General features: G+C 41.6%; 1 protein-coding gene across 2 annotated transcripts; it reads left to right on the forward strand.

Annotated features, from left to right (window-relative positions):
• Nucleotides 1–4,091: 4,091 nt before the first annotated feature.
• On the forward strand, nt 4,092–13,951 carry PCDH18 (protocadherin 18). Of its 2 annotated transcripts, none has more exons than XM_042048552.1 (4): nt 4,092–7,031; nt 7,971–8,059; nt 8,188–8,351; nt 12,518–13,951. In XM_042048552.1, the coding sequence occupies exons 1-4, from the start codon at nt 4,548–4,550 to the stop codon at nt 13,186–13,188; spliced, it is 3,408 nt and encodes a 1,135-aa protein (XP_041904486.1). In that variant the 5' UTR covers nt 4,092–4,547; the 3' UTR covers nt 13,189–13,951. The 2 variants fall into 2 exon arrangements, with proteins under 2 accessions (XP_041904486.1, XP_041904487.1); XM_042048553.1 differs by having other exon boundaries at nt 4,093–7,031; nt 7,974–8,059.
• Nucleotides 13,952–14,202: the final 251 nt, after the last annotated feature.

Raw genomic sequence — 14,202 nt, forward strand, 5'->3', positions numbered from 1 at the left:
GACACTGCACAGAAGGGGCAGTACTCTGATGGGAACAGATACTGTTGAGCCAGGGTATCTTCAGCAGGAAGTACTAAAAGGCTTAATATACATGTACATAGTTAAGATATAGATTTTGTGGAGGTCAGGATTGATAACATCATGTGGACTTTTCGCTTTTCTGATTTTTCTGCCAGGATTCCTGACCTCATTTTTGACTGCCTTTTCATGTGAACTAGGTAACTGATGTCTGAGATACACTGTTTAATATTCCACAGATCAAAAAATGTGCTCTGCCTAACGTATTTGGTCTTAACTAAGAAGACTGTGATGCAGAGGCCATATTTTTGATAGTCCAATAGTCTTTTCTGCCTTTAGTATCTCTTAAAGTAAGTCAGCCTCTGATGTCCCTCAGTTCTGAAAAGAACATCAGGTATAAACATGACTGATGGGATAGTAGATTGGACAAATACAGCATTAATTTGTAATGAGTTCTGTAATATGGTTGTCTATGCAAAAAAATGGACTGAAATGTCAGCTTCCTTCCACCCACTCCAAAGAACACTATCATATTGACCTTTGATTAGCTTTTTGGGCCCAAAAGTGAGTATAAAATGGCAACACTCATTTGCCTACAAGGATACTCCTCACTCAATCTGTACTCATGCTGCAATAGATGGAAATATTAGTTTTACTTTGGGAAAGAAGCTTGTTGAAGAGGGATGGAGGAAGAGAAAGGGAGAGAGAAAGAAAGAAGCAGAAGGAGAGAAGCAAGATGGAGAGATGAATCCTCCTTGGTTTTGTCGTTCATTGTGATGGAAATGTTCTTTTAAAATACACTACTGACTTAGGAAGACTTGTCTTTGACATTCATTGCACAGGTGTCAAATCAAATTTTATCTTGCAATGTCTTGTGCACTGGAGCAAAGCTCATGTGACATTTTGTAACATAATGCAACATAAGGTAATAAATCATAGTGAAGTGAATAAAACCTCATTTTTTGTGTATGTGTCTTGAGGAGAGGAAAGAACTAAATGGCACAGTTCTAATTTTATGGTGCTTCTATCATTGTTATGAAAATATTTTTTTTCCTCTCCTCTCCTTGCTGAGGGACTATTTATCAAAATAGTTCTTCAAAGTAAAATTCTTTTTCACCTAATTTTTGCATATGTATTGTGCATCTAGTGGGTCGCAAACTTTTAGAAGAAAATATAGGCTTGAGAGCTCAGTAAAACTCCTCCGAGTAACAAGACAGACTTTAAAGTGTATCGATCCCAGAAATAAACCTCCTTTCAGCTAAGTGAAAAATAATTAATCTGTTGTGCAGCTGTGGTTTCTGAAGCAGTACTGTAGGAAAATGAAAGTGCAATTCAGAGTGAGTTTGTTTTTCTTAGGTACATCAGTGAAGAATTGGAGTGCAAGTTTTGGGAAGAACTTTGTGGTGAATAGGTCTGTCTTAGGTGGGAATAACCGAGATTAGTCTCCAGGAGGCCAGCAGCACTCCGCTCATGTGCCTAACTGCACTCACAATACCACGCTCACTAAGAAGCATCTGCTGCCTGCATGTGGGGACTCTGGCTTTCCTTTGTGAGGGAAGTCTGTTATGTCAAAGGTGGACTGGAGTTTAAGAGACTTTCAGACAAAACTCTTTTGCTGGATGTTGGAGATACCGGCCTTGGGATTGCTGTGATTGCTCCTAAGCACCCTAGAGAAGCATCACTTTTAGAAGGGCTATATGCTTAAATATTGTTCCATCTAAGCAAACAATCTCAAGATGTGTTCCTCCTCACTTGCAGCTTGTCAAATGAAAAAATAAAGAAAGAAAATCGAATTTTTTTCCTTACTTTAGTTCAGAATTCAGGTAAGGATTACTGTGCATTGACATTTTATCATCATTTTAAGTGCAAGTTGTCAGTTGCAAGACATTGTGAACTTAAGTGATAATATGACATATAATATGACTGGTGAAGTTGTAAAATAAAAAATAAATTCAAAAAGGGAAAAAAAGAAAAGAGGTGCTGTAATTCCTGTCTGTAGGTATCCTGCTCTCTATTAATATAGAGTGTGCCTCTGAGAAAAACTGATGTGACAAAGTAGAATTACTATTTGGAAAGTGATAAAAATTGCATAAAGCAAGTTCTGCATATATAAGTGTACTAAACAGTTCCTTGGAAAAACATGTTATCATTTAAAAGTATACACAATAGTTTTAAAGCAGTGGAATTCTTTTTACTATGAATTATTCATCTCCTGTACTCATCATGTAAAGGGTTGGTGACTTTTTTTATCAACAAAATACTTTTTATTGACACTAAGAACAGCATTTAATTGAACCTCTTTCCCCAATTATCGTCAGAAAAGAGCTTACACTTGCGCTTTGGAAAAATGTTTTAGGAAGATTTATCAGAGCTGCAAAAAAAGCTGTCCATGAACTAATGGAATTATGGTTCTCTCTCCACCAGAACCTAGAATGGTCACTAATTCCTTTCTTTGCTCTTTTGGTGTTTGCAAAGGGGTTCACTAAAGCCTGAATTGATATAATTATTGGCTTGGATTGTTAGAGATTTAGGCCAGATGGCTATGGGTTTCTAAAGTCCCAGTTGCTTGTGTTAGCTTTTCTAGTTTGCCTATAGGGTTTGGGGATCAGCAATTTGAAAGGGCTGCAAACTTGTAAAACAGTATTATTCATGGGGGCAGAATGTTCATCAGCATGACCCAGTACTAAATACATTCATTATGGGCATTTCTATTCTGCACAATTTGCCACACGGTGCTAGTTTGTGGAAGAAAAAAAGAAGAGACAATGGCTTATAAAATGCTTTTGAATGCTTAAAAAGAAGGAGAGTTCACACTGAGCCTCCTCTGCTTTCTTTTTCAGCAAAAACCTTCTTAGTGACTTTGGCTGAGCTCCGCTGAGAGTAAGTAAATTGGGCGAATAAGAGATTTGCTCTTTACATTTTTGAATATGCCCTGGGGGGAACATAAGAGAGGGAGAAGAGCAATAAAAGAGTGATGTATTCTTATGGACAATGCTAATAAAAAAATGGACAAAGATAGCAGAAAAACAAAGAGAAACACAGCAAGCCTGTGAATAAAATGATAAAAGCATGTGTAAAAAGGAAGTAGAAGTCACGTAAATAGATAATTTGAAATGAGAAGAATGCATCAGCTTCCATGTCCTGAACGCAGCCTGAAGCTTATGCACGGATCTGTAACATTTCTGGTGTGCACAAAATACATGCTCGACTCAGACATAAGATTGTATTTTTGTGTGCAAATGTGTGGGAGTGTAAATAGTTTTCCGCAACATCAGAGAGGGGAGGAATTTGTCATTTTCTAAACAATCTGTCTTGTGGCTTCCTTTCCTTTAAAACACTTGGCATGTAGAATGTATGCTTAGCACAGACTGTCACGGTGGAGCATGAAGTGCTGTTTCAAATAGGATGAAAAAGATCATTTGAAGTAGCACTGGAACAGCAAATAAAAAAGCTCAAAGACAATTGCACACACGAACACACAGAGGAATGGGGCTCAGGCAGAGGCAGCTGCGCTGAGGGCAGAGATGCTGCAAGATGCAGCCGGGGAAGGACCGGAGAGTGCAAAATGTTCCTAACTTGGGAAGAAGGAGGACGGGTTTCGTGGAGTGGAGGTGCTCTCGCTGGGCTCCGGACAGGAGCACATATATTGGGAACATGCCGGTTATAGGTAAACAGCCAGCAAGAAGACGCTCTTGCGGCACGGATAGCAAGACGTCACCCCCAGCTCTTTTACTAAGCAAACCCACTTAAAAGCTCCCAGCGAGTTAAACAAGCGGGAACCTAAAAGTATGTAAATAAGGAGCGCGATCGCATTTCTCGTGGCAGGAAGGGGAGGAATTAAAATCACAAAACCCCTCTTGAAACTGCCATGAAAATTCGGAGGGTAGGGAGGAGAGACGTTGACTTAAAGTTGCCCATTAGTCATTTGTGCCCCCCAACTCCCATCCTTGGCGGAGAGCGGGTGCTGGCCGAGAGGACGCCCCGCTTGCCCCCAGTCCCGCCCCGGCGCTCCTGGTCCCCCCGCCCCGGCGCGCCGTGCTGCGGGCCCCCTCCCATCCCCTCCCCTCCCCGGCTGATTGGCTGCACTGGGCTCAGCACAGGCCGGGCAAAAGCTTTGTCTGGGGACTTGGTGTGAAATTGCGGGGGATTTTAGGCTGGAGCCAGCGAGGGAGAGCGTTCAGTCCGGCGGCGAGTGCGGAGAGGGAGGGGACGACGGGCTGCAGCTCCATCCCGCCAGCTCCCGGCGGTCCCTGGATGCTAACGGCGGGAGAGTAGCACGCTGCCCCGGAACACCTCAACCTGGAAGAGGAGCGCTGAGTCAAATGAGAAAGCGTGGATTGCTTACAGATTGTATCTGGATGTCCCGGCACGGTGTGTATAAAAATAGCAAAAAGTTCTCTGATCTGTAAGTTATTAATACTTGGCTTGCTAGAAAAGGCGTTTTCAAGTTGGAAAGGTTCTGATGTGCTCTGGGTTTAAGGTACCGAAGGAAGGCAAAATAATTGCTTTTTAATTGCAAAAACTTACAAATGTATCGAATCGGCAGTAAAATGCACTTTCTATTCATTTTTGCACTGATCATAATATCTTGCAATAATTCTGTGCTGGGCAAGAATTTGAAATACAGGATTTATGAGGAGCAGAAGGTTGGATCAGTAATTGCAAGACTATCGGAGGATGTTGCTGATGTTTTATTAAAAATGCCTAACCCTTCCTCAGTTCGGTTTCGAGCCATGCAGAGGGGAAATTCTCCCTTGCTTGTAGTCCGTGAGGATAATGGAGAAATCAGCATAGGAGCTAAAATTGATCGGGAACAACTGTGCCAGAAAAACTTAAACTGCTCCATAGAGTTTGATGTGATCACTCTGCCCACTGAACATCTGCAGCTTTTCCATGTTGAAGTTGAAGTGCTGGATATTAATGACAACTCTCCGCAGTTTTCCAGAGCTCTTATCCCTATTGAGATATCAGAGAGTGCAGCTGTAGGAACTCGGATTCCTTTGGATGGTGCTTTTGATCCAGATGTGGGAGACAACTCCCTTCACACTTACTCCCTTTCTGCAAATGATTTTTTTAACATTGATGTGAGAACCAGGACTGATGGTGCTAAGTATGCAGACCTGATCGTGGTTAGAGAGCTGGACCGTGAGTTGAAGTCGAGTTATGAACTCCAACTCACTGCCTCTGACAAAGGAGTGCCTCAGAGATCTGGGTCATCCCTACTGAAAATCAGCATTTCTGATTCCAATGACAACAGCCCTGTGTTTGAGCAGCAGTCGTATATTATCCAGCTCTTGGAAAACTCTCCCATTGGGACTTTGCTCATAGACCTCAATGCTACTGATCCAGATGAGGGCGCCAATGGGAAGGTCATGTACTCCTTTAGCAGTCATGTGTCTGCCAAAATTACAGAAACTTTTAGGATAGACCCAGAAAAAGGTCACCTGACCCTGCTGAAGCAAGTGGACTATGAAGTAACCAAATCTTACGAAATTGATGCTCAAGCTCAGGATATGGGGCCAAATTCTATTCCAGCTCACTGCAAAATTATAATTAAAGTTGTGGATGTGAATGACAACAAGCCAGAAATTAACTTAAATCTGATGTCCACAGAGAGAGAAGAGGTAGCTTACATTTCTGAAGGGTCACCCCTGGACACCTTTGTTGCCCTGGTCAGAGTGCAAGACAAAGACTCTGGTGTGAATGGAGAGATCATTTGTAAGCTCCACGGGCATGGCCACTTTAAACTTCAAAAGACTTACGAAAATAACTATTTAATCTTGACTAATGCCACTCTAGATAGGGAAAAGAGATCTGAATACAGTTTGACTGTAATAGCAGAGGACAAGGGAACGCCAAGTCTCTCCACAGTGAAACACTTTACTGTCCAAATCAGTGATGAAAATGACAACCCACCCCGCTTCCAAACAAACAGATACGAAGTTGTTATCTTGGAAAATAACTCTCCAGGAGCATACATCACATCAGTCACAGCCACAGACCCAGATCTAGGCGACAATGGGCAGGTGACATACACTATTTTGGAGAACTCTGTTTTGGGAAGTTCTATAACCACCTATGTGACCATTGATCCCTCCAACGGGGCGATCTATGCCCTGCGGACCTTTGATCATGAAGAAGTAAATCAAATTGCCTTCGTGGTCCAAGCTAGGGATGGAGGGAGCCAGCAGCTTGTTAGCAACACCACGGTTGTACTCACCATCATTGATGAAAATGATAATGCTCCTGTCATCGTGGGGCCAGTGCTGCACAACAGCACAGCAGAAATCTCAATCCCTAAAGATGCTGAAATTGGCTTTCTTGTCACCAGGATAAGGGCTACAGACAGAGACTCTGGTATGAACTCTGAACTCAGCTGCTCCATAGCAACTGACAAGGAAAACAGCATCTTTGTGATGGATCCCCAAACTTGTGACATCTCTATCAATGTGAGTGTTGGATCAGTTCCAGCAAAACAATGGGAGGTTTTAGTAATAGTCCAGGATAAAGGCAGTCCTCAGCTTAGTACTAAAGCTCTTCTGAAATGTACCATTTTGGAGCATGTTTATTCATTTTCAAGCACCGAAGCAACTTTGGTAAGCCAACCCTCCCTGGACATCTCCATGATAACGATTATATCCTTAGGATCAATATGTGCTGTGTTGTTGGTTATTATGGTTATCTTTGCTACGAGGTGCAATCGAGAGAAAAAGGACACCAGGTCTTACAACTGTCGTGTGGCTGAATCAACCTACCAGCACCATCCAAAACGTCCCTCCAGGCAGATCCACAAAGGGGACATAACACTGGTGCCAACGGTTAATGGCACTCTACCCATCAGATCTCACCACAGAGCTTCGCCGTCATCGTCCCCGGCCCTGGAGAGGGGTCAAATGAGCAGCCGGCAGAGCCACCACAGCCACCAATCACTGAACAGCCTGGTGACCATCTCCTCGAATCACGTGCCCGAAAATTTCTCCCTCGAGCTCACCCATGCTACACCGGCTGTTGAGGTAAGGCCCAGACCTTGTTTTTGCACAGCCATTTATGCAGGCACTCACTTGGGAGCATACACATACCCCTGCATGCAATCTGTGAGAGCAAGAGACAGTCAGGTCTATGCTTCATGGGAATGTGTTGTGGATTTCTCTTCAATGTCATAGCTTTTCAGTTTTAGTCCAATATCAACCGAGTCCATTACCCTGGGGAACAGGGTTAAATCTATTGTTAATTGCATTATTCCTTGGTTCTTCTCTGTAAAGTCAAAACAATGGAGTGGAACATAGTGCTCTGCACTGGTTAACTGTTCACTCTTTCTTCCTTGCCTGCCCTCTCCCTCTGTACAGCTCCATCTGAGAAAGAGTGCCTGAGTATTTATATTCAGGAACAATCCAGGAAACTCTTTTATTAATGGGGGTGAAGAACTAAAAGGTTCTGACACAGTTTGAAGTACAGCTGTTGTAAAATATGATCACTGTGTCTCAAACTTTGAGACTCCCTGTCTCAGTTTTTACTGGAAATGCTGGGTCATGGCTTAAATAAATAAAATCTGTGTCCTGGTAACTCTTTACATGTAAAGCAAGGCCATTTTGTTTTGAATAAGGATCCTGGAATGATAAAGGCTTGATTCTAATATATTAAACCAAAACAAAACTCTACCTCTGTTTAAGTGCTTGTTTTACTTGTTAAGGAATTAATTATTATGAGTTAAGAAGCTAATGAACAGCAGTGAACTTCCTTATTGTACAGAGTCTTCAGATGTTTCCCGTGTCAGACACTACACTACCAAATAGTCTGTTGTACTGCATTATATATGTGCAGAAATTTGATTTAATTAAATCTTAAAGGAGAAAAAATAAACCACAAACAAACCTGAGAATCAAATTAGTGGTTTTAAAGCTAGGAGCTTGAGCTTTTATTTCAAGGAATCAGTCTTTTCACCTTTTCTTTAGCAGGTTTCTCAGCTTCTCTCCATGCTTCACCAGGGCCAGTATCAACCAAGGCCAAGTTTTCGAGGCAACAAGTATTCCAGAAGCTACAGGTAAGAATCCAGACTGTTCTGCTACATATGAATGTACACAGATCAGAAAATACAGACATGTATTTTTAAACAAAAAGTGGACTATAACATACTTGACATAATATAGTTCTCCACAATTCTCTTTACAGATATGCCCTGCAAGATATGGATAAATTCAGCTTGAAAGACAGTGGCCGGGGTGATAGTGAAGCTGGAGACAGTGATTATGATTTGGGGAGAGAGTCTCCAATTGACAGACTTCTTGGGGAAGGATTCAGTGACCTTTTCCTTACAGATGGGAGAATTCCTGCAGGTAAGAGCACAATGGAAGCTGAGCAGTTTATTTACAGTACTGCCTGGCTGTCACTTTGATAAAACTACTACTGAGAAAGCAAAAACTCTTTAGCTTTCAAGTCCTGTGTTTCCTTCCTTTTTCACTCTGCTTCATGATAAATACTGAGTTGAAGCCTTGACATGTCTACTAAAATGAAACTTCAGATAAAATTGCAAATCTACCCAGAGCAATGCCTACTTTTTTTGTTACTCACATCTTGAGCTGGCTCCAGATTCCTCCTAAAAGTATGATCTGCTCCAAGTTCTTAGACTTTTAGTGACTGGGTGGATGTTTTTGCAAAGCCAGGCAGTTGTGGTTTGTTAAAAATACAGTGAACTATAATTTGGGAGATAAGTTTTCCACAGTGGATTTGATCCATATGATACAAACTTTTACCATTTAGAAATTGAGGGTGAAAGTGGACTGGAAATATGGATGGAAAAGAAAGAAAAGTGTTCTTCCCACTGAAAAATGAACTTGAGCGGCAAGGGAAGGATCTAAATATGTCCCAGATTTTAAATCTTGCAACCCTAATTTCTGGAAGAAAGAGCTTAAGAGGTACAGTTCAGGGGCAGAGGGCCGAAAAGAAAATAAATTAGAAAAGGGTGAGTGGCAGTAGGATAAACACACATATACATATTCATGTGTATGAAGTATTGCTTTTAAATTTATGCCCAAATAAAAGTTAAATAAAAGGTCATGGGAATTCATGCTTAGTATAGATAGAAGAATTCTGTGATTACTTTAATAATTATACAGGTTGTATATTTTGTTGTAATAATTATCTGGTTGTACCCTGGATCTTGTTCTTACTTGAGATCATACTTAGTTTTCTCTGTATAACCAGAGGGCCAGATAATTTCAGTAGGATTCACTGAACCAAGTTTATAAATTTAACAAGTTTAGTAAAGTAATTTTATATGTGGAGGCCCTTTGCTTTGGGGGGTGGTGCAGCACATGGCCCTCCTAAAGTGACCCCCATGTATTAACCAGGGCTGTTACACTAGGCAAGACAGAATGCCAAAAGTTCAAATTGTTTTTCTTATACATTTTAATTTTAAAATTTTCTGTGCATATTTTGCTCCAGTTTAGGTCTTGTATCACATACCCAGCTATTCACCTACCTCCTCAAATGTGCTCAAAACTGGAGGCCTTGAAGGGTTACTCTGTTTTCAGAATCTTTAACCTAAATCTGGAGTCCTAATATATTTTTATCCTCATCCTCCCTAACTCCTACTACTTATTCCTCTGCCAGCTAGGATGAGACATGTCTCATTCTCTCCTATGCTTTAGCAAGGAGGCAGGGAGGGATCTCCTGGAGCTCTCTGTTGCCTGGGGAACTTCAAGTGCAATGGTGTTTGCACTGGCATCCAGCCCTGCTGCTGCGAGGGAAGAGCGATCCCTTTACAGTGGGCAGCTGGGGGCTGCCAGCAGACAGGAATGGTTGTCCTCTTAGCTGGCTGAAATGCCCATGACCCATTTTCAGTTCTTACAATTCCTTCTCTAAACAGTAAGCCAAAGGATAGGATTTCCAAAAATGCCAGGCTAATTACATTCAAAGTAAGGGAAACTCCTCTCAGTGTGGAACCTGGTTGAGCTATCAAGATTGGTATTTAATCTTACCCGGATGTCCATTTACTGCTATGCATGGCCTTAATCCTTCAGATAAGTCTGTTAAACCCGTTCAAATGAGACCTGAATTGATCTACAACCTCAGTATAAGAAAAGGAAAAGATAACTTCCTGAAGCTTTCCTGTTCTCCATTTCGAAAGGTTTCTGCATTGTCAGTCTGGACACAGGCAAAAATGCTGTGGGAAGGCCCTTTCAGTTTGTCTGTTTAAGGTGGAACAAGAAAGGAATGGAGCCAGTCTCTCAAAAATCCACAAATTACATGATCAGAAAGTTCAATAACTGTCCTTGAAAGACTTGTTTATTTTTCTTTTTAAATCTTAACCAACAAGCATTATATTCGGGGGGGGGGGGGGGGGGGGGGGGAGGCGGGGGGGAGGGAACGGGGAGGAGGGGAAGGAAAAAAGGAGAAAGAAAAAGCTGTTGTGCATCTGGACATTTTTAATTTTATATCTGGTTTAAGGACAGATTGTGTCACCATTCAGTTACTTCAGAGTATCTTTTGATTTTGTGTTCAGGAACATCAGAATTTATTATTTTAAACCAAAACCATTCCTGAGAACAGAAGTTAGAAAACTGATGCTGAGACAAACTTTGCTGCTAATAAAATGCTAGACCACTGAAAGTATCAAATTAATTTAAAGGAGTCTTAAAGGAGTTTTCTTATTTAGAAGTGTAATCCTCACCTTCTGGGATGACTTGAGAACTGGTCACGGATCACTTAGATGTCTTTTGACACTTCTAACTCTTGGGCATTTTCTGTAAAACATCATACATGGGAACAAACACTTGCAGGCATTTCAGTCACTTGTATCAAAACTTGAGCCACTGATATATTCTAGTTTGCTTTGTCTGTTTGAAACTTCCTGGATCAGCAGTTATTTTGCAATAGATTGTGCAATATCCAGGCTGCTGTCTGAGCTTGTAATCTTGAAGAAATTCATACTGTTGCATGCATGACACAGAGAAAGTTTATGCTCACAGGAATGGAAAGGCCATTAGGAAAGCAAACAATATGATAGGCTGTGTAAAGTGCAAAAATAAATAGTGCTGACAGTATGAAAGCACTATTATAAATCACTGGTACATCCTAAATTGAAATACTCTGTTCAATTCTGCTTACACCACTACAAAAATATTTTTTGATAAACAGAGTGGATCCAGAGCCAGATGGGAAGTGTATTGAGGGAGCAAGGAAAACTTCCAGGTCATGACTGCAAACATTTCTTATGTTGTCAGTATATACTGAGAAAGAACATGAAACTCTATTCTGTGTGGGGTAATCTAACCATTAAGTGATTAGGGCAGGAGTTTCTAATGGTCAAAATATGCATAATGTAAAGAGTCTTTAATTTCTGAAAGTTGTCTTTTGAAGTTGGTAACTCAAACCCGTTAGGACCCCAGCAGCACCCAGATCTTCTCCAGCAGATCTGGCAGGCACATGGACACCCAGCCTGAGGCGAGGATTTGTGTCCTACAATCAGTTCCCTTTGGAGTGGAAAATTTAGTGTCTCTCCTGGCACATCCCTCTCTGCCGGTCTGTCAAATTGGGCTTCTCATGTCTCTGCTCCCAGGAACCATTCTCAGACCTCTTAGAATGTTTGCAGAAAACTCTTGCAGTGCCCCTTGGTGGGCCAGTGTGGATAAGTGTACCTCTCAGGGCTCCAGTCATTTGCCCCATCTTATTGCTTCTACTTGAGAGATATCAATAAACCAAGAAGCTGAGAGAGCAGGTCTGTTGTCTTCTGCTCTTCAGAAGCCCTCATGAATGACCTCAATTCCCATCCAGTGGGTTCGAGCCCTCCTTGTGCCAAAGCCTGAGCCAGCATGGGCCAGTAATCTGAGCTACAGAGCTGCAAGTACACCTGAGAGTATAAATCCAGTATAAGCACCAGAGTCACACAGACTGGGAATTAGACCCAAGGTATTCTGATAGTGGATTAAGATTTAACTGATTTATTTAAAAAGGTAATATGGCAGTAGATCATCTGGAGTTCTACATACACGTCAGAACAAAGGAGTTTAATGGAAAAGGAGATCCCTCTGCATGTTATTATTCTTTGTTCTTTATTTCCCCTGTCCATTTATTCCCACTTTATTGCTCTGAATTGCCTCACTAGTTGCATGTGGAAGACTTGTCTAAAACTTGAGTGCTTGGAGGTAGAAATTTCTTCCTTTTATTTTATATTTTTTAATGAGTTAGAACTGTACAAAGGGCTTGTATGGCTTCAAGCCACAAGTGCTTGTTTTTCCATCTGGGATTTACATGTTTATCTTCAGCCTTAGGTAAGAGATTGCATTACTGTCTTACATTAACTGCATTGGTTGTTCTTGTTCTTGGCAATGGAGGTACCAGACCATTTGTATTTGCCACCTTCCTGCACACAGAAGGTGAAACTGAACACCAGATTTGAACATCCCTGGGGAAGTTCAGTCCTGGTGTCAGGAGTCCATGTGAGTGCAGGTGCTGTGTGCAGCAGGAGGGGATGCTCACTCTCCTCATGTCTCTCTTGCAGCGATGCGGCTGTGCACAGAGGAGTGCAGGGTCCTGGGCCACTCTGACCAGTGCTGGATGCCACCGCTGCCCTCTCCCTCCTCTGACTACAGAAGCAACATGTTCATCCCTGGGGAGGAGTTCCAGTCACCCCAGCAGCACCTGCATCAGCAGCATCATCAGGGCCTCGAGGAGGATGCCCAGGCAGCTGAGGCTGGTGAGAAGAAAAAGAGTTTTTCAACATTTGGGAAGGACTGCCAGAGCGAGGAGGAATCAGGGGACACCTGCACCTCCTCCCTCCTCTCCGAAATGAGCAGCGTCTTCCAGCGCCTGCTGCCTACCTCGTTGGACGCCTACACGGAGTGCAATGAGATGGATCGCTCCAACTCGTTGGAGCGCAGAAAGGGACATTTGCCAGCCAAGACTGTAAATTATCCACCAGGGGTGGCAGCCTGGGCAGCCAGCACACATTTCCAAAACCCTGCCAACAATGGGCCCACTCTGGGGACTCACTCGGGAGTGCAGCCTTCGTCCAAATGGCTGCCAGCCATGGAGGAGATCCCGGAGAACTACGAAGAAGATGATTTTGACAACGTGCTCAACCACCTCAGCGATGGCAAACATGAACTCATGGATGCCAGTGAGCTGGTGGCAGAAATTAACAAGCTGCTGCAAGATGTCCGGCAGAACTAATTGTTTCAAAAGCCTATTTTTCCATATTTATGGAAAACTGGAAGGGAAAAAAAAAAAGAATAAAAAATAGACTGAGAAGATCTGGCATTGCCAACTAGTTGCATTTATCATAAATGTGTCTGTGTATGTTGAATATTAAAATACTGTATTTTCATATGTACACAATGCAAGTGTGATTATCTGTATTTTAAAAATACATTTGTACCTTATATTTATGTGTAATTTAACAAATAAATTTTATTTTTTTACACCCAAAGCAAGCATGTTTTCCTAAATGTATATAGATGGTACCACCCTTGTCAAACCTAGAGCATTCTTGCCACACAGGCATGTTAAAAAAAAAAAAAAAAAGGAGGGCTATTGTTTTCCCTTATTATTTCTTTCAAATGTTTCAAATACAAATTCAAAACACTGAAAAAGTTATGCAAATGTTAGTTTCAGTAAATGATCCAACACCTTGTTGCAATGTTTTATTCTTATAATAAAGAATTGTAACTCCTATGAAACCTAAAATGTCCCTTTTTATTTTGATGCTTTTGGTCTATAGAATCATTTTCTCATTTAATTAATGGATTATTGCAGGCTGAGGTGTTCCTGTCTTTGGCACGTAACTGTTTCCCCAGTGAGGAAATCATGGAGTTCTGTGCTGGGTCTTCCACTATAATTTCTGCAAAAAAAAGTTAATTTTGTTGTGCTGTTGTTACACTGCAAAGCCAGTTGAAGTCAGTGGTGTATACAATAAAATCAGCTTTTCTGACCTCAAGCTGAATTCTGAATTTATGTAAATACAAAAATTGCAATGAACTGCTTTATCCTTGTAAATGACACCAAAATAAAAGGAATGTTACATCTTCAAGAAAAACAGCTATATTTTGCATCTGCAAAGCAGCTATATTTTTATATTAGCTATATTCTCTGTTTTAAGTGTGCCTGTCTTCTGTTTGCAAAGTAGTACAGAAATGCTTGAACTTCCTAGAAAAGAGCGAACCTACAGGTGCATTCACTCTGACTGCA

This window comes from Corvus kubaryi, unplaced genomic scaffold, assembly GCF_017639235.1.
Source record: "Corvus kubaryi isolate FWS band 111438036 unplaced genomic scaffold, C.kubaryi_AGA036_p1.0 67, whole genome shotgun sequence".
In the NCBI taxonomy this organism is placed as follows: domain Eukaryota; kingdom Metazoa; phylum Chordata; class Aves; order Passeriformes; family Corvidae; genus Corvus; species Corvus kubaryi.

Coding starts and splice junctions, on each gene's coding strand:
- PCDH18 (XM_042048552.1), top strand. CDS start 4,548: ATGTATCGAATCGGCAGTAAAATGCACTTTCTATTCATTTTTGCACTG. Junction 8,060..8,187: donor AAGTATTCCAGAAGCTACAG/GTAAGAATCCAG, acceptor TTCTCTTTACAG/ATATGCCCTGCAAGATATGG. Junction 8,352..12,517: donor AGATGGGAGAATTCCTGCAG/GTAAGAGCACAA, acceptor TCTCTCTTGCAG/CGATGCGGCTGTGCACAGAG.